Source organism: Strongylocentrotus purpuratus, unplaced genomic scaffold (assembly GCF_000002235.5).
Source record: "Strongylocentrotus purpuratus isolate Spur 01 unplaced genomic scaffold, Spur_5.0 spur5_scaffold_2, whole genome shotgun sequence".
In the NCBI taxonomy this organism is placed as follows: domain Eukaryota; kingdom Metazoa; phylum Echinodermata; class Echinoidea; order Camarodonta; family Strongylocentrotidae; genus Strongylocentrotus; species Strongylocentrotus purpuratus.
The window spans coordinates 21350117-21370903 of record NW_022145605.1 but is presented as its reverse complement, the minus strand read 5'-3'; the positions used below and the strand labels follow the sequence as shown (position 1 = coordinate 21370903).

The window sequence follows — 20787 nt, the reverse complement described above, 5'->3', positions numbered from 1 at the left end:
TTGTTTTCAGAAGCATTGGTGAATGAACTGGAAGGTATGGTATTACCTGCTTGATCATGAGTAGGGAGTGCAAACTCTGCAAACGATTATTTTGGCGTGGTATTTCACTTGTTATCCGGATATATTTTTATTTATTTAATTCAGAAGCAATCTCATTATCGTCTGTTATCACCCTACTCGCTCCATTTTTATGAACAATCTATTTTTCAATGTCAGTACTTTTTCCTGACACTTTTTTTTACCACACAATAAATAATCTACAGTCTGCTACGTCTTTCTGGTGTCATGCCTGTTTAGTTGCGTTTTTGTAACTAAATGAGAAAATTCGTGTATTTTTTATATCTATCTCCAGATAGTGAATTAAAATTTGATATTTTATAAATTTACAATTTTTGTTTTTCGCGTATTGATTTCAGTTTACCTTTAGTTATCCATGGTTTTTGGGCAAGGTTTTTATTTCTTGTTGGCCTTTGTGTATTGATTTCAGTTTACCTTTAGTTATCCATGTTTTTTGGCAGTGTTTTTATTTCTTGTTTGCCTTTGTGTTACGATTGGTGCACGTTTATCACATACTTCTTGGAATAACTTGCAGAACATTTCATTTGCTTTATTTACGTCGTTTTGTTTGAAAACAAGATCCCATCTTGCTTTTGATAATTCTTCCTGAAACTTTTTATCTCCATAGTTCTTAAAGCTATGGGTGGTAGTTCTTTATAACACGTATCATTACTTTTAGAAGATCTCGTACCAACGTCATGTCTCGATATTGAACAAAATTTACCATTAATGACTACCTTTTGAAGCAAAACAAATATTCTGAAGGCAACTTTAATCTCCAAATCATTAAGAACGAGTACCTGTCTTATATGGAAACAATGTTTCCATATACAAGATAAAGGTCTATAGAAAATCTGATTCCTTCATGATATACATAATCAATTTTATTTTAAATAACTACAAAGTAATATATTAAAACTTAGATAATGATACCTTACTATAACATTAGGATCTACAAACAAAAACCATGACAAATGAAATAATTGCATACGACAATTTCTCTTTTAAAACATAGTTAAAAAGAACTAATGTTAATGAATGATCTCTGTGAAAGTGGAATAGTGCATTGTAAAGTTATCTATGGATGAACATGTTTATATTTGCCATACTGCAGTACTGTAGAACTTGGTTTGAAACCTGTAATATATAATACTTGTTTATCTGTAAGATTTTTTGTTGATTATTTGTCATGCCTTATAAGTGATTCTTTTTATTTTGGAAGATTTCAATGTCTTTCTGTGATTTTTAATTTCAAGAAACAATTCTTTGTACTATGCTACATTTTCCAGGGTTGGTAATGCTTGTAAGGTCTCATTGAAATGTCTGCTGTTTTTTTAGCAGAATTTTCTTGGGATCAAATCGATTTCCAGGAAATATACATTACTCGAAACTGAAATTATTTCCACTAGTTTATAAAAAACAATCTTTATAATGGTGTCCATAGAAAAGCCCATTATCTAAACAAAAGCGTAAAGTAGTCATCTTTCTAATATTATTTTGACTTTTAGTAATCACTAATCTATTTGACATCGGTTATAATTCTTCAAATCATTGAATACAAAGTAATCGCGAAACATGTTCAATGTTTATAACTGATATATATATATATATATATATATATATATATATATATATATATATATATATATATATATATATGTATATAGGCCATTAAACAGAAGCAGACTTATGTCAACACGAACAGCTTATGTAAATGTATTAGTAGTTTCATATGGGAGTGTTCACATATGAAATAGATAGCTATCGTTTCCTGTCATGTCAGGTTTTAATCATGAAATATGCAGAATAAAGCTCTATTTTCGTTTGTATGCAATAAACTGAACAGAAATTTAAAAAAGAAGAATACTTTGTTGTAAAGTAATGCAAGCTTTGTTGTGTAAGCGTTCTTTTGGTGTATGATATCGTATGTGCTTGACAATACTACTATACCAATTTTAGTTTTCTTCCATGATTTGTGTAAGGGCAACATAATCGTCATGAACACGAATGTTTTTTCATATTCTTTTTGTTTCCCCTCTAGTACTTAGATGATGAAAGAGTGAACAAATTATGACTGAAGCAAAGAGATTGACAAAAAAGAAAGACGAGAATATATTTTTTCTCAGAAAATATTTTATTGCATACGCTAAGCAACATAGTGTATACCTGTATACATACTAGAATACTAGATACATTACATAATTACACACAAACATACACAAAGCAACAAATGAGTATTAACCAGCAATACTATTATCTAGGTACATTTTTTATAAAATAATTAAAATAAATGCTTGCATAATTTCTACGGGGGAGTAGGTTGTGATAGTGGTGGTTATTTTACCCGACAGCTAAGAAAGCAATACATCCTTGTTAGTAAGCAACCAGAAGACCGACGGCTTTAGTTCCTCTCCGAAGAACTGAGGAGTAATGCCTTACCAAAGGGAACTAGCACATCGACTTGGTTTCAAACCCGGGTCACCAGATGACAAGACCACTGCTCTACCGACTGTAACATAATTATGCCGAAAACTTATGTAAATTAAATATAAAGTTATGTGGAAAGGTTTAAAATTCAAGAGTATGCAATGAGTATGATAGTGTTAGTGGTGGTTATGGTGATGTGGATCTTGGTGATAATGAAATGGAAGAAGAAGGAAGAAGGATAAAAGTAGTAGAAGAACAACATTAACAAGAAGAAGAAAAACGAAGGGGAAGAGAGGCTGAGGCTGATGATGAATGATGATCATGATGATGACGACGAAAACGATGAAAATAATGATGGGATAATTAATGGTAACCTTAAAGGCCCACTGCACTACTTGTAGCTACTTGCGCCCTCTATATAACAAACAATGCCTAATCGGTGACCATTGGTCCCCCATGATGCTCTTTTTCTTATGTTAACTGAGAGCTGAGTTGATGAGGTAACCACCTGTCCAGCGACCTTGCAGGGCGGTCTAATCCCTCCTGTAAACTATGGCAGATAAGCTTTAAAGGTAGGCTTTACTACTTCAACCAGAAGGGATTAGACCACACAGCGAGCCATCTAGGTCACTTGTAACAGGTGGCTATCTCATTAACTCAGCTCTCATTTAACATAAGAAAAAGAGGATCATGGGGGACCAACAGGCACCGATTTGGGAAGTTTTCACTATAGAGGGAGCAAGTATCTACAAGTAGGACAGTGTGCCTTTAAAAGCGATAACGCTGAAGGAGACGATGATGATCGATAATGATGATGATGATTGTGGCGGGTGAGGGTTGTAGCGGAAAAAGAAGGAGACACACCGACACTAATTTCCAAAATCATTAATTCAAAATTATTATTTTATTTTCCCCTTTTTTTAATCGAGCAAACCGTCAACGTGCAATATGTTCTTTATCTAGAATAGCGCCACCTTCAGAAAATGTACATTGCATTTAATGCTGGGAATATGAGTACATACTAAAATCGTTTTCCTTCTCTTTTGCTTAAAAAAGTATTTATCCTATTATAAGATAATTCAAGAATAAAATAATAAAATATATATATATATTTTACATTTTTCGGTATCGTGCAAATAGTCATGCATCATACTCAAAAGCTATTATATATTTCAAATCTTTGATATGTTTGGTATAAAATGTATATCATCACAAGCAAGGTATATTCACAATATCATGTCATTTTCTCTTATTTATGAGAAAGGTGAAGGTTTATGTAAAGAATGCAAAAATCCTCATGAATACTAATCAATGTACGATGTACACATTTCATCCAAATGTGAATATCGGCACAAAACAAGGCTAACGATCGGCACAAAACAAGTAGGCCCCTAACGATTTGCTTGTAGCATAATTACACTCAATGAATTTCTCATTGCATCGTAGAGATACGAGGCAGCCTGGAATGATATTCTGACCATTCACTTTGACATACAAGTCTCTTCCTAGTCCTATCATGCACGTACGATAATGACATTTGTGCCTTGTCAAAGGTTATTAGCAGCATTATTATATACATTCAAACTGATATCAACACACAAGTTCCTTTCATGATTGTGAAACGCATTCCACAATTTTCCCAGTCCAGATCGCAATCTAGAACCATTTTCTTCAACAAAAGAAAAGTTAGAGATAAAACGCGCCGTTGTAACCTTAAAACTCATCAGTAAGTTTGAAAACTCGGAGAGGATTTTCTCATTTTGTTGATCTACGTCTCGTACAACACCCCAGCAATTGTGTGGAAAAAAGAGGAAACTGTCTTCTTAGAGTTATACTTCTCGTAAAATTCAAATCTCAGCAATATGAATTGTGAAAAGAAAGGATTTGAACCCTTTCTGAGTTATGTTTCTCGGTTGTTCAACAGGGAGACTCCACGAGCCCTTCCACAAGGCCGTCCTTCTCGTTCCCGGCAAGGTCGGGGTTCATACCGCACTTGCTGGCCATCCAACATCGAAGTCTGTAGAACCCGTACATGATGCCCTGAAGCACCAACAGCGAGAGAATCATCCCCAGCGACACGCCGCCGGCGGTGCCCGGCTCGTTGCCGTAGTCGAGGAACGGCCAGATGTACGGCTTGCCCTCGGAGTTGGTGCCGCCGCACGCCCAGTAGATCACGGTGAAGAAGTCGAAGAGAAGATCGAAGCCGATCGGGTAGATGAAATGCCAAAAGCGCACGGGCGTGGCGGTGATGAAGAGCTCGGTGAAGCTGAGAAGCATGGTGATGGCGTGAACTTTGACCTTGTTGACGAGCTCGGGGTCATTCGGTGTCATGTAGAGTGTCGTCCAGTAGATGATGGTGACCAGGATAGACATGGGAACGGTGGTGTTGAAGAGGAACCATTGGATCTTGTAACTCAGTGGCGTTTCTGTAAAAAAAAATATACAAAAATGCAAATACCTACGTTTTCCTCAAGGCAGCTTACTAGGAAAATTGTTATTTTCATGATTTCAGATTGCAGATTTTTGACGATCCCGAATGCTTTAGGATTGAGTGAACTTTGTCCAGAAAACCCAAAGTCCTAGTCCTAAAATCTGATAGTATCTATACTGGACCTATAGATCAGCCCTCTAATATGGTCCGACAAAGGCCCCGCTTAAATGTTAATTTAGCGGCACCCTCATCTCAACTAATCCCAACGTCAATTATTGGACCTGTCCAACGGATGCATGGTCGATCAAACATAACAAAAGTTTAAATCATTAGGTAGTTTAGAAGTAAGTTAATTGAATTGAAAAGTGCAATTGAATTGTCCTTGAAAATGGTTAAAGTGATTGACTACGGTGTCCAAACCTGAGCCATTCAGACTATGATCATCGTACTTGACAGGTCGTTAAATCAGACCATTTAGTTGGTACCTATACTCCACTAAGGGGTGTCAAAAAACCATTTTAATGGGGTTGTGTTGTCGGACCAACATTATAGCCCCCCCCCCCCATAACAAGAAAAAATGAAACTGATTAAAAAAAATGGTAATGAAATAAAGTTTAGAAAATCCATCAGGAAGAACAAAAGATAAGAATTCGCGAATAAGAATCGGAACTTGTTACATTTTCAATATTTGCCCGGTAGTTTTCAAAAGCCTAAGTCGTAAATTTGTTGCCATGTGCCGACAAGGCTCTATAGATGATTAATTGATGGACAAATCTATTTTTAAAGGGGGTGTCACCTCTCCCCCTTTAGAGACGCCCCCTGTCAACCACCGTCATCATCTCATCTTACCATCTTCCTCGTCTTTCTTCTCCACGATGACCTCCTTGGGTTTCTTCTTGAATCTCTTGATGAACCTCTGGAAGAGTCCCTGTTTCTTGCGCTCCTGCTCCTGCTTCAACCGCTCCAGGTGATCCTTGCGGAGACTTACGATCTGCAAGCAGATTTAGTCAATTGATTGATTGATTTATTGATTGATTTTAATTATTTACCAACAGCAAATAGGCACAATACATTTAATTATAATATTATTTAAATTAACAAAGAGCCCCCATACTTATTATCAATTATTACATATCATTATTATAAATCCTCATATCCTCATCATCATCATAATCATCGTCATCACCTTCTCAATCTTCATCATCATTTTGAGCCTCAGAATTATTATCATCATCACCATCATCAACATCATCAACATCATCATCATTATGAGCCTCAGAATTATTATCATCATCACCATCATCAACATCATTATGAGCCTCAGAATTATAATCATCATCATCATCATCATCATCATTATCATAGTCATCACCATAATCATCATCATCATCATCATCATCATCATCACATCATCACCATCATCATCACCATCATCATCATCAACATCACCATACCCATCACCACCACCACCATGATCATCATCGTCGTCGTCATTATCAAATCAACTTACCAGGTTGGCGGTGGCGACGGCGAAGTAGCAGTCAAAGGCGAAGTTCTCCCAGGTAGAGAGGTAGATGAAATGTCGACTGCCGTCCTTGGAGATCCCACTCACCATATCGTAGATGAAATAGGAGATGACGTAACAAGTGGAGATGATCCGGTAGCTGAGGAAGAGCCAGACTGGTAAACGCCACTAGGGGAAGAGGAAGGAGCGGGAAAATGAACGAGAAACAAAATATATTGGTTAGACAAGTTTTTGTTAATACATGTATTTATTTTCCACACGGTTCTGTCAAAGGCTTGTTCTTCAACAGGTCCGGCATGCTTACACGTAAATGATACAGCAAACATCAAATCATTCAGGTATAGGTAAAATAATTCAAATTTGATGAGCCTGATGCCATCAAGTTGAATTGAATTGTGTTAAATAAGTTAACAGTGAAATTATACGTGTTCCCACTTCCCATCTCATTTCTAATTTCCTTCTTAAAGTCACGGTGGAATAGAAAATGTTTTAAAGTGAACTAAATGAACCGGAGTACTTGGTTGATATTTATGAATTGATAAGCTGTTTTCTGTAAGGATAAAAAAAAAAAAAAATTCTATGACAGATAATCCCTTGACTACAATATTAATTCAGGACAACTTCTTCTTGGAACTACTAACTACTCACGGCCCAAAATCGCATTATTGATATCTACCACAAAATAGGAAGAGGGGGGGGGGGGGGGGGGGGGGGGGGTCTAAGGCGCGTTTTCCCGGAATAATGGAGGATTATCCTAGAAGACAGTTGTAAATATTTATTATTTAGAAGATTTGGAAGATGGTGATAATTTTCATTTCGTTAGTTGTCTGGATTGTGTCTCTGTCTCTCTCCCCTGTCGCATCTGTCTAGCTCCCTATACTTGCGCCACAACGTATGTCACATCACCCCTACCCCCTACGCCCTCCCCCTCTCTCCCCCTATCTCTCTCTCTCTCTCTCTCTCCCTCTTTCTCTCTCTCTCTCTCTCTCTCTCCCCCTCTCTCTCTTTCTCTCTCTTTCTCTGTGCTTTTAATCAGTTCTGTGCACTCTTCTTATTCTGCACGACAAGGGGTCGCATTACAGACTTTATATTGTCTATTTTATTTGCCATCCAAATAAATCCAATTTCCTGTGAGTCTTGTTAGTATTTAACAACACTTAGTCACCTATCTGATCAGTGTGCGATGTCAATGGTAGGTCAACTTTGATACAGCAAGTCACGTTAAGTTAGGATCTAGAGAGATTTAGCCTTTATGATCCCTACTACACTTTAAATTTACCTTCTCATTCCCTCCGCCTCCTTGTATTTTAACCACTACGATGACTTATTTTCTTTTCTTCTTCTTTTTCTTCTTCATTTTTCTTCTTTTTTTCTTCTTCTTGTTCTTCTTCCTTTTCTTTTTCTTGTTCTTGTTCTTGTTCTTCTTGTTCTTCTTGTTCTTCCTTTTCTTCTTCTTCTTCTTCTTTTGTTTCTTCATCTTCTTCCTCTTCTTCTTCTTCTTCTTCTTCTTCTTCATCTTCTTCCTCTTCTTCTGTTTCTTCTTCTTCGTCGTCTTCTTCCCTATCTTCCTCTTCTTCTTTTCCCTCTTCTACTAATTCTTCTTTACTACTACTTTTTTTCTTCTTCTTCTAATTCTTCTTTACTACTACTAATATACTGCTTCAAATTACTGTAATCAAGTGTATGTATAAATTATTTCAAATGGTTTGTGCTATCTTGTCTCTTTCTCTAAGAATTCCTAGAAGAAAAAAAGTAATTATCGATGCCAAACTAAAGTGACTTGATTGATTGATGCGATTGATGAAACCATTAATACTTGCAATTATACAGGAAGATCATGTTATGACATATTTTGCTGGCACCAACTCAACCATGAGCGATGATTAGGGGGGAGGGTTGGTCACCGCTGGAAAATATGGAAAGGGGCGCATAACCCCCCCCCCCCCCATCCCTCAATATATGCCATCATTTTCTGGTGATAGATTCGCTGGGTCAAAATGAAATAAAGAGGTACCATAAAGCACCCCCGATTTTTGGCGGGGTTCATTGATACCTTCATAAAATATGTCACTTTTTTGCATGACACTTTACGGAAATGATCAAATATCCGAAGACCATTTACTGAAGCCAAGCGGAGAAGCGTTACTTCCTCTGCCCGTTAATCAATTAGGTGGCTGGAAATTGATTGAGTGTGTTATACTTCGCGAGTATATGCTCAGATACATCTCACTTTTCTCACTTTTGTGGCTTGGTTTGAAAATGTGTTAGAAAGTTGTTGCCTCTTGAAGTGTGCGCGATCAACATTTTGTAGCAACTCTTTTTACTTCTAACACTTGTTTCTTTAGATTTTTCTTAATTTTTGTTAAGCCCTATTCTTGATGCTCTCATTTTCCTGTTCCTGATTTTCATCTATTCATCTTTTGTCTGTATCAATATTTTATTTCAAACTATATTTCCCTAATTCCTTTGTTCATATGTCTTGTTGTTGTATTTAATGTACATTCTCCTTTTCCTGCTTTCTTCCTTTTTACTCTCTCGAATTTCCTCATTTTTCTTCCAATTTTCTTGTTTCATCTCAGTAGCTTCTTCGTCACATCAATCCTCATTGTTGTAGCCACCTTTATTGAAATGTTAAGACATCGCTAAACACTCCTACACATATATTTTTTTTAAATATGAAAAAGCGTTGTCTCAAGATGAACATAGGTAATTTCTCGGGCAATTACTTCTATTTTAGGATGCGGATATTGGCCAATTTTCATGGGATATCGGAAATTGCAATTCTGAGGGGAAAAGGATGGGTTGTGCGTTCCACGCAGTCTGCTCAAGGCCCAAACTGGACCATTCCACATTATCGTGCAGAATCTCACAAGTTTCTATTCGAGAAAAATCACAAGAATTTCTTACCAAACTCCGCGACCTAGTGATTGCGCTGGGTTACCTTATTATACATCGATATATTTTAAATGATCTATAGCCCTGTGACCATTGTGTCGTCTGCAATGCATGTTACTCATGTATTTCACTTTTCTTCTTCAACATGATTCAAATGCTTTTTCAAGAATCACATTGTCCTTGTACAAGACCTGAAACATCGTCTCATAATTATTGATGTTTGTCCGAAAACAAAGCGAGCGAGTATACAATTTGGACATTTTTCCATTAAGTTAATCGCTCGATGGCTTTCTTTCCTGTTTCATTTAACATTTTGGAGGGTATAAAACTAAAACGTTTCATTGCACTTGCGTTTGTTATGATTACCGTCAGCATCATTTGTTTTCTTCAAATATTACACCTATGGTGAGAGAAATTGAAATAAAATGGAAATGACTTGAACGAAAAGTCCCCAAATTAATTTGATTTGATTGCAATGCTTCTAAACAAAATTCTGTTTCCATGAAATAAATCGGCAATACTGTTTTATCGACAAGAGAGTATCTGTCATTTTCATTCAGAGGTAAGGATAGTAAGAAGATGAAGAAAAGGTGTTTTTTTTTCTCCAAATGAACGACGTTACTCGTGTCACAAAAGGGGCACTTTTGTCTGTGTTGGAAAAATCGTGGTTTATGTACCACGCTTCGCCCCCTCCCGTCTCACTGCCCAAGACAGAAATAGACGATGACTAATTCTAAATCTACTTGAGGAAAGATTCCTCTCCTCTTTCTGGATAGAGGATGGGTGAAAATCGTATAGAATTCAAGGAACCCATGTGCATCAAATAATTATTCTCTGCCAGACGATCAGGAATGCTGAATTTTTAAATGTTTAGATGCTATAGCAGCTATATTTTGAACCTCGATGACAAATACATTATTTATGCCAATTGAAGGGGGAAAAAAGACTTTGGATTCATATATTGTTGGTAATCATGTTCGAGATTGTGAGCGAGCGCGTGTGTGTACATGTATGATTTTATTTTGTTTGTGTTTTTGTTATTATTATGTTGTTGTTATTGTTGTTGTTATTGTTGTTGTTTTTGTTGTTACTATTGTTTTTCTTGATAGGATATTAAGGGGTATGGTAATGATATAATATTCTAAAGCACATTCGTACGATACAAAACCCTTTATAAAGATGACATTGATTGTTTTTCTTTCTCAGTATATACAACAAAGTATAGAGTAATAGTCGCCATTTTAAAATACAGATGTCGTTAGTCACAACTGATACAAAACAGCAACTCGACATTTGGCTTGGAAATCGTATATGTTACTAAATTGCGTCATAATATGACCCCCTGGGGTATATGGACATGATAAATGACGACATCATATCAGTTCACCTTTACCCGAAGACCTGATTTCAAAGACAACATAAAAGAAGCTGCCAAATTTTTTGGTCAAGAAAAGATTCCAATAATTAGTTCTTTTCCGCGTCTTCAGATCATAGGCTTCCTATCGGAGGAAGAAGTATATGAGATATTGTGATTTAATTATATCACAAGCGGAATGAAACAGAGTGCAGAGCTTTTATCTTTAAACAAAAATTAAAGTGTGTTCTAAATGCCGGGGGGGGGGTGGCATCCCATTTCAAATGTGGGAACTGACGGGGGTGTGACAATTGTAACCCCATCTTAGATCCCACAATAATACCAAAAAAAATGTAGCCCTGCAAATACCATCGCCTGTAATAAAGACATGAATAACACAAAATAGATAATCTGAGATGAAAGAAAGAGGACTGAATAAGAATATGATGAAAACAACAAAAGCAGAAGGATATGAATACTATTATTTCGTGAGTGAAGAAAATTATGAATGAAAGAGAAGTGAAACTAGTGGAGGGGATGTATATGGATGCCCTTTAGTGACGGGTAACTTGAGTCCTTTGGCATGGTTGGAATTGGGTGAAGGGGTTGGATTTCAAGTACAATATAGCTTTGTCATGTTTGTGCCCCTTACATACGCAACAGAAGAGTTTATACTGTGGGACGACTATTTCTTCCCTTTCATCAAAATTTAACATGTTAATCAGGTATGGAATGATACGTGAACCTTTCATGATAGAGTTAGTAGGGAAAGAGCTAGTAAGAGAAAGAGAAAGACAGAGAGAGACAGAGAGACAGAGAGAGACAGAGACAGAGAGAGACATACAGAGAGAGAGAGAGAGGGGGTGTGTGTGTGTGGCAGTAAGAGAGAGAGAGAGAGAGAGAGAGTGTGTGTGTGTGTGTGTGTGTGTGTGTGTGACAGTAAGAGAGAGAGAGAGAGAGTGTGTGTGTGTGTGTGTGTGTGGCAGTAAGAGAGAGAGAGAGAGAGAGAGAGAGAGAGTGTGTGTGTGTGTGTGTGTGACAGTAAGAGAGAGACTCTATTAACAAGTTTTATGAAATATATCAAATGACATAAATAAGGCGTTTATCGTTATGACCATTATTTGCCTTTGGGCAAGGCAGTCCAACCCTCAGTATTTTCCCCTCCCCAACTATAGGGAATGGCACGTGACGGATAGCGGTAATCACAACCTAAATATTAATAAAAAGCCTGAAATAGGTCTTAGATATCTCGAATAGATTCTTGACCTTAAAGGTCTACCGACTGACATCATCAACCATTATCTTATTAAAAACTACATGTAGATTGCAATTTTGCACAACTAAGGTCAATGCATTAGAAATTACGTCGATAGCTAGGGAACAACATTCGGCCCAATTTTGTTTCACGAAGTAATCTATCGTAATCTTAATATCACGTTCACACTTAAAAACGAAATGTGGATAAAAATGCCTTTCCAGGAGACATAAATGAAGTAATAGGGCTAGGACCTAACCTAAAACCATAATAATTCGCCCTAAATATATTAAAATAATTATTGCATCCAACAACATGGTTTTTCATTGCAAACAAATTGACAATAGACTGTTTTTGAAATTACTGAGTTCTATCATTTCCTTCATCAAAAGGGGTAAGATTAAAATATTTAGAAAAAGGCGTATCCATGCAAAGAGGGGGAGCAAAAATTCCACTATTTCCCCTGTCTGTCTTGTCCGTTGATGATTGTCTCTGCCAATTTTTTTACTGGACTGGATTTAGCGGTGCATATAAGCATGATATTAAGGTGTATGTATATCACTAGTGGCGTACTATGGATGAAAGGCGAATTAATAAGGCCGAAAGACGAAGGGGCATGGAAGGGGATCCTTTCACTTTCTTTTCACGTTCCTTTTATCTCTCCCCTTCCATCTTTCATTTTTTCCTTCTCATTCTTGTTTTCCATTTTCGTCGCCAAATTATAGGGGAGGGGTAGGCCTTCGTGCCTCTCATGTTCTATACCTACGCCACTGCATGACACGGACTGCACTCCTTTTATTCCCGTGATATCTCCAAAGTAAACCGATAGGCAAAAAGGCGGACGTAGTGGGGATATGCATCCTATGTTCACGATGTCGGTATGTTTGGATGCGATATGCATCGGCGTGACACCATTATCCCAACTTGGCACTATCGTCCCCTTCCTCTACATGTTGGTAAAGGAGAAGCATAGCTAGCGTAGCTACAGGGGCACCGGGGCACGTGCCCCATCCTGATCGAATGGTGAATTAAAAATATTTAAAAAAAGGAAAGAGATAAAGGGAGGGAGAAAGGACGAGAATACGCCTAGTGTCCACCTCTCACTAAACCCCTAAACAATAGCCTTATAAATTCGCATTAACATTTTCCGAGAAAGACCGGTACCCGCCCCCATCGTTACAGTGCCCCCGCAATGGGCGCACTCACGCTAAGCCACCCTGGGAATAGGTTATTTCTTTTAAAAATAAAGTTTTTTTCACGACCACCCATTCCCTACATGCTTATTTTGTTAACACAATTTTTTTTCCTTCACGATCGCTTCTTCATAACATTTTGGTGAAGGGTTGTTTTTTCTGACCACAGTTCAAGCTTTTTTTCTTCACGATCACCCTTTCCAAACAAGCTAGTGACGGGTTATTTCTGACTGCATGTTCAGCATTTTTTCAATGACCCCCTCGTCCCTCTTCCCCCTTCCCTGTATACTACTACAGCTGGCAGGAGTTTATTTATGAACACAGATCCCGCTTTCATGACGTAAGTTCATCAAGATGCGGCGTCAAGATTAAGATGAAATATTTCGCTCTTGAAATGTCACCGTCGTGAAAGATGAACCGCTTTGTTATGAAAATCGGACCTTCTGACCGACTTTTTTTAATATGATATCATATCTGTGGTTATCATTTAAAGCCACGTAACCTTTCACAATATGCTATTTCAAAAATAAGTCCAAAGTGTTATTATGGCCAGCAATCATATCATATGGGTAGTGGCGATCATTTGACATTTCTTTGAAATTGTTCATATATTACTTTTATTTGATAGCCCTTACTCTAAATATTCATAATGCAGAACCGATTGATTACATATCACTGTCATTGCTGACGAATGGTTATATCGCCCTTACCAAAATGTTGTCCACTTTGGTTAAAACTATTTAAAAAAATTCTTTGTCCAGAAGCTCTGAAACAAATTAAATACTTTTAGCCATGTCAACATTTTTTTAAATAGTACAGGTACCATTAACCCTAAAAAGGCCGGGCTATTTGAGGTCTTAGTACGGCCAGGGGGGGGGGGGGGGGGCATTATGGCCCTCCTTAAGATCTCAGCCGCGAAGTTGCCGATCGCTGCGAAAATTCGCACGCATGTAAAGTAAAGTGTACAGAATAATGCGATAATTTCAATTTTTTGAAAAATTCACTCATTTCCATATTTTTGGTAATTTATGCAAATAAAGTCATAAAAATCACATTTTTACCCATAAATCATATTTTATTCATATTTAAGCATTCTTTTTCACTACATATATTTATTAGACCATACTGAATAATAATACAACAAAAACATTTGGAAGAGCCAGCTTATTCCTTATGTTATCCCTTGTTTTGATAATTTCTTATGCCTTATTTCATTGTTTTTATAACTTATGTATTTCATTGTTTTTGTTGTTTTATTTCATTTCTTACTACAATTCAACTATTTTAACTCCCATAACAACCACCTAAACTTTAAACAAGACTCGATAAACCATGTTTGATCTGTTTTTAGGAAAAATGACTATTCCATATGTTTTGTACACAAATCACGAAAGTGAGCGATTATCGGGCTGACATGCAAAGACAAAAGGTCACGTGACCTTGTATCCGTAGGTCCGATTTTCAAAAAAATTCTTTTAAAAGTTGCGCAAGATTCGAAAGAAAAAAGTCAGCGAGCGGCGGGGCACCATCCATATGCGTTCCCGAGCAATCGAAAAAAATCGTGGAGGGGGGGGGGGTATAATGGCCCCCGGCCTTATTAGGGTTAAGCAATTTAAGTAAAAACGCGAAAATCTAAAAGTTTTATTCGAGAATACATGATATATAATTATGAAGGAGTTGACTAGTCCCTTTAATATCCTTCCCAAGTTATTGTAGAGGAATTTTGCCTTAAATATATTTCCACATTACTTTCACCATGTTCACGCTTGATAATGAACTGAAGGAAGGGGGTATGGATGGGCATTAACCGAGTAGGATCCATTAAAATGGTAGCCAAAATTTAAAAAAGGTTGAGTGGTACAACCGCAGAGTTGGCTAATGTAATAATGGTGCACAAAAGATTTGCATTTTATGGACACCATACCTTTCTAAAAATACCTCCAACTCTGAGAAAACAGATTTGATCACTTATTTTTCGTTACCAGGTCGGATAACCTGTCCTAATCCATGTTCTAAACTTGGCATCACTTAACATATATTCGGTAAACTATCGATAAACCTCAAATCCAGTGGTTTGGTAATGGTATGCCGATTGTACGAAACTTGCTCCTTCGACAATTGCTTCGGCGCAAATAATTGCTCCGAAAATTGCTACGCGGCTACAATAACGGAATTTGTTTCGGTTTAAAAAAACGAAAAATTAAGAACTAACCCCTATTGCAAAGATTTTTACCATAATCTATAATTGCAAATATGAGAATAAACAGTAAGTGAGAAGGCAAAACAGTATTTCATCAAATAAAAAAGAAAATCTTTCTATTTTTACTAATTTAAAACCAAACGCAAACGTTCAATAATAAGTTTTCTTATTTCACCTTTTCCTATTTTCCTTTACCTGTATGTTTAGTGCTAAATGCTTTTTAACTAAGTTTGTTGTGTATCTCATGTTTATTCTCATATTTCTTTATGTATTGGGGGCCCCATTAATCAAGCCTTGGATTTTAGGGGCACCCTGACCATTCATACTCTATCAATATAAATGGTTCAATAAAACGAATTTAATTTAATTGAATATTTTTTCGAAACAAAACTGTTATGCTTTATTTTGTTTCCTATCCGTTATCATGGTTATTGTCCGTTCAAAATTCCCCTAATCTATCGTCCGTTTCAGCACACCCATCTCCTTATATATATTCGCCTATACATCAATTTACAAACAAGTTCCTGTCTATCATGTAAATAAGAGAATTCAGAGCAGTTAATGTGGACTTTATAGAGTGACGGAAGTTTCGGTGCGGGGGAACACCGAGCCGCCAAGGGTGTGCCGCCGCCGTTGCGGGGTGTGCTGTCACTCCTTGTCTGATGAGTCAAACATCAAGATGAACGGGTATAAGTATCTAGTTTGTCAGACAACACATGTCTTAAGGTAAGTGTGCAGTTGCGGATCCAAGGGAGAGGGGGGGGGGGGGGGGGGGGGGGGGACCGGGGCACCCCTTCTCCTGGCATCAAAACAAAAGGGATAAAAGGCTTGTAACCACCCTTTGTTGTTGCTTGTCACATATTTTTTCCCAGAGATTCCTAGGTCCGCCAGTGGTGTGTGCGTGTGCGTGTGTGCGTGTATGTGTATGGGGAGGGGGTCAGCACTGATCTTCAGACTTCCCCCAGCTAAATCCATACCCTGAATGGAACTCATCGTATGAGGGATGCGTTTAGACTTTTAGACAGGCTGCGAAAAAAAGGTTCATGGTACACCTAAATAAAATATTTATAAACTTCTAAAGTGACGAAGATTAAGTAGTATCTCGTCAGACAACACCTGTCACTTGCAAGTTCGTGTGAGTGCAAGTGGGTGGGTTGGTGGGGGGGGGGGTGCTGGGGGTCAACGCTGACCTACAGACTTCCCCAAGCTCTATTTATAATACCAAGGTCCGATCTGTTTTATATATACGCGTTCGGTCGTTCAGATACACTATTAAGTGACACCTCCCTGATTATAGGTAACTTGAAAGTGTAGGTTGCAAATTTTTCATGCCGCCTTAGTTCTATTCCTTTGTAATTGGCCCTATCAGAAAGTGGAAAATGAAGGGGAAAATATGGGAGGAGGGGGAATAATAAGGAGAGCAAAGCAGGTAAATAGATAATCAGACATACAATGACAGATGGATAGATATATAGAGAATAAATAGATCGATAAATAGATAGTTAAATAGAGAGAGAGAGAGAGAGAGAGAGAGAGAACAGTTATGACATACGATTTATATCAAACAATTGATATTTCGTATCTCGATTGCAACTCAGGTAATCTGATTGTTTGAATTGAATACTTGGTGAAATATTGCTTTGACGAGACAACTTATATGCTAAAGATGAAAATATATAATTTATTTAATAACTAAGAATAATTGTGACCGACAGTTTCTTGACTACGTTTTAGCTTAATTGTTTTGCAGTAAAACGTTAATATTTGAAAATGCATTCTTCTATTACACCCTATATGACTACAACTTCTTTCGATCATTATGTTTATAACTTTTTCAGGGGCATCATCAATAAGGATCTTTCGGTTTAAAAGCTGTCTTTCCATTCATGCGATCTGTTCTATGAATAAAGAGTATAAATATGTTAACTTGAATTTAAACTTGAATTCGCATCTCTGTGACTGACCTATACGCCATTCTTTTTTCCTTTTACAATACCACCTGCAATATTCCATAATAAGACTTGAAATTGAAATAAGACTCGAAATAGATTCATTATACTTGTTCTTCTTATCAGATGTATGGACGGTGTTGTGAAAGTTTACTAGTTCAGCACGTGAATCCTGGATCAGCCCAAAATAGATGTTTAGAGAGTTATTTCTAGCACTTCTTGTCACCGCTGATATAGGAAATGTTCTCCATTTCACCCCGGATGATAAGATTTTGAATCTGAGCTCGCAGTGATGTGCCTACTAATAGATGTGGACAAAATAGGTGTATTGTTTCATCAGATAACGTCATCCGCAAAGAGAATGTATTGATAACTGTATAGTCAATAACAACATCTATTGCAATTGTTGGCCTTCTACCGTCATTATTCTCCGCCTAATGAGATTTTGTTTGTGGTAACTATATATGTACCTCGACGACTTGAATGAATTGTAACTCCGTTCCTTGATTAAAATGTTGCCTTTTGTCATACCGATAAACTGATCTATATATTGTTATTTGTACATTACTGGTAGAAAAAAATATATCAAAAATATTTTTTAATTAAATACTTATTCAAATATATATACCTTACCAAAAAATATGTAATTTTGATATACAAGTGAACCTATTTCATCCTTTTAACCTGAATTGACAAGCAAATTGGATAAGTAGTTAGCTTAACTGCACTTTATTTTTAAAATCGCCATTTAATCAGAAGTATACCTAAGAATTATGAATTTGATAAACACCAAGTCATGCAAATTGGGTAATGCACCACATTTTTGCACCAAGGTGAATGTAGCACAAAACATGAGTCAGGAACATCATTGTCTTGAGTCAGACAACAACTGTCATCAAATAATTACTCATGAAAGTATGGTAGCAAAATTCTAGAACAGAATACACACTTTAAAGGAATGACTCTATACGTAGAGTAATGTTCCAAATATTTTTACAGAATCCTAAATTGATACATGATATAATTTTGGCCGGAGTTTATAGGCCTAATGATAATTATAATGGTAATGGTGATAGTGCTGATGATCAGACGACAATGAGGATGGGGAGGAAGAGGATAATGATGTTGATGATGATGACGCCGACGACGGTGATAATGATAATGATGACGATGATGAGGAGGAGGAGGAGTAGGTGGAGGAGGAGGATAGTGATGTTTACATTTTTTAAATGTCTCTTCCAAAAAAAAAAAAAAAAAATATTGTTTATCAATTGAAATAAGATTTGTATTTGAAAGATAACAAAGGTAGTTGTTGATGTATAATGAAGAAAAATTACCAAAGTATTTTAAAGCTTTTTCGAGAATTTGATGTGCTTATGACATCAGCTTCACCTGGTAAAGTTGGTTTTCAAAATATGATAAATGCGAATAAATAATATTAATTGAGCATACACAATTTAAAGATGGAAGTAATCACAGTTGAATACAGTGGTACTAATCAAAATTCTGTAAAGAAATCATGGCTAATTAATAAGATGCAAGGTAGCATTGAGATGTTGGGTCGCCAAAACGAGTAAATTTACGTTTAATATATGCATTTGCCAATAAGAAGCTATAAGGCATCTCGAAAAAACATAAACATGTTTTTTGGGAAAGTGAATTTACCGCAATATGACAGAGAAATAATGATAAGCGTATGTATACAGGAGATGTATACATTATGATACAAAGATATACAACCTCAAAACGAGCTCTGTATAAGAACTAGTGATCAAGAAAATCGGTCAGATATGATAATGTACAGAGGAATCAAGTTGATCCTGAACTTACTTGTGGCTTGTAGAAGACCTTGGGGTTCTCGTGTTTCAGTCCAAACCAAGACTTTTTCACCGGAAACTTTTTGGCAGCGAAAATTTTAATGAAAGCCTCCATGATGACAGAACGATGTTAAAGTCCTTGACGATCAAAATAATGCTCCCTGATCAACCCGTTCTCATCTCGCAGACGCTCAAAGATAAAGCGTGTTCGAGTTTGAGATGATTTTGACAGACACTCCTTGAAAAGACCGCTTATGATGATCCACAGAGTTCCAAACAATCCTTCCGTTTGTGATCACTTAAGGTTACATTTAAGGCATAATTCATCCAGTATTAAGACGAGAACTGCCAGGGATAACGTCTTGTTGCTGTTGACGGTAGACTGAAGTGTAGAAATGGTGATGAATTAGATCAAATCTACGCCTTCTGACCTTCACTTCTTAAAGAGTGGATGCCGCAAACATCACTGTCTTGTTCGACAGAGAGTTTGACCTGAGTGTGTTGGGTTGTGGATGGATGCCGTTCATATCACGGGCAGAGGTGTGCACGCATCATGCTAATCCCCCTTGCTAATTCTTAAATCAATCCATCTGGACGGTACGAAGCACTGGGATTAAAGGTTCTTTTGTAATGCCGGTGCAATCGATGGGTTGACTCGGCAGGCCCTTAACACCCTAGGATTAAAGGCGCGAGGAAGGAATAAACGCGGGATGAATTTAGTGGACGGGGGCCTCGGGAATAAAACAGTAGCGTTGAGAGGAAGCAGTGGGTGCTCCTACTACCCTCGAAAGATTGCGGTTGGAAAGAAAATGAGCATCCTGGTAAACCACCATAACCCATTTATATCCAGCTATTCCCCCCTCTCTCGTGATATATACGGACATGTACCCCCTTACTTTCAGAGTTAACGTAGCCTCCTGGACAGGACGGCCACACGCGCTTATCGCATCTTGCATCAGTCAATCCGCATAATGACTCATGATATGACTATAGAACAACTGGCCGATGAGACTAAACGGAGATGATGGAAATGACTTTGAACAATATACCTGTTTCGTCCCCCAAACGTTTGTAGTTCTAACTTGTTCACTGGTGTTGGATGAATTCCATCTACACCAGGCCAGGCCAGGCTAGTTAGAGATTGATTCTAAATCCATTCAATTCTGAAAATAGCTCCTCTTAATCCCACCAATTATTACTGGATATGTACAAAGTGTCATTTCAAGCCAAGCTCCATCGTTTCAATTTAATTATGAGAACAGATTTTTATATAAAATGATCTAGATCTCAATGAACAATACGATTCCTCATCATTTCGATGGAGTAATACATACATAGTTCATCTTTTTTTTAAACGAATGTAAACGGCAATATATGAGTAAAGACAAATTGATGGTTGGATAACCTATTTGAATAGTGAAACGAATTTGCCTAATGAACAAATGTTTATAAATTGTATTTTCATTGTTTTATATTCTGTTCTAATTATATGTAATCACGGCCTCGCTGAAAAACAGTTTTTGCTGAATGCGGGCACAATTGTATTTTTGTTTTTAACCGTGAATAAATAAAATATACCATACCATACCATACCAAATCAATTGTGAAATGAGAAATACCTGTATAAGTGGCCAAGTACTGCATCATAAAGCATGATCAGATAATTATTGTCGAATGGTTTCTG

The 20787-nt window shown here is 37.0% G+C and overlaps 1 protein-coding gene across 1 annotated transcript; it reads right to left on the bottom strand.

Annotated features, from left to right (window-relative positions):
* Nucleotides 1-3586: 3586 nt before the first annotated feature.
* On the bottom strand, nt 3587-19908 carry LOC752562 (protein rolling stone). The gene is made up of 4 exons (XM_030991955.1): nt 19117-19908; nt 6426-6608; nt 5765-5906; nt 3587-4910 (listed from the first exon to the last, which is right to left on the bottom strand). The coding sequence occupies exons 1-4, from the start codon at nt 19216-19218 to the stop codon at nt 4402-4404; spliced, it is 936 nt and encodes a 311-aa protein (XP_030847815.1). The 5' UTR covers nt 19219-19908; the 3' UTR covers nt 3587-4401.
* Between the last annotated feature and the right edge of the window lie 879 nt (nt 19909-20787).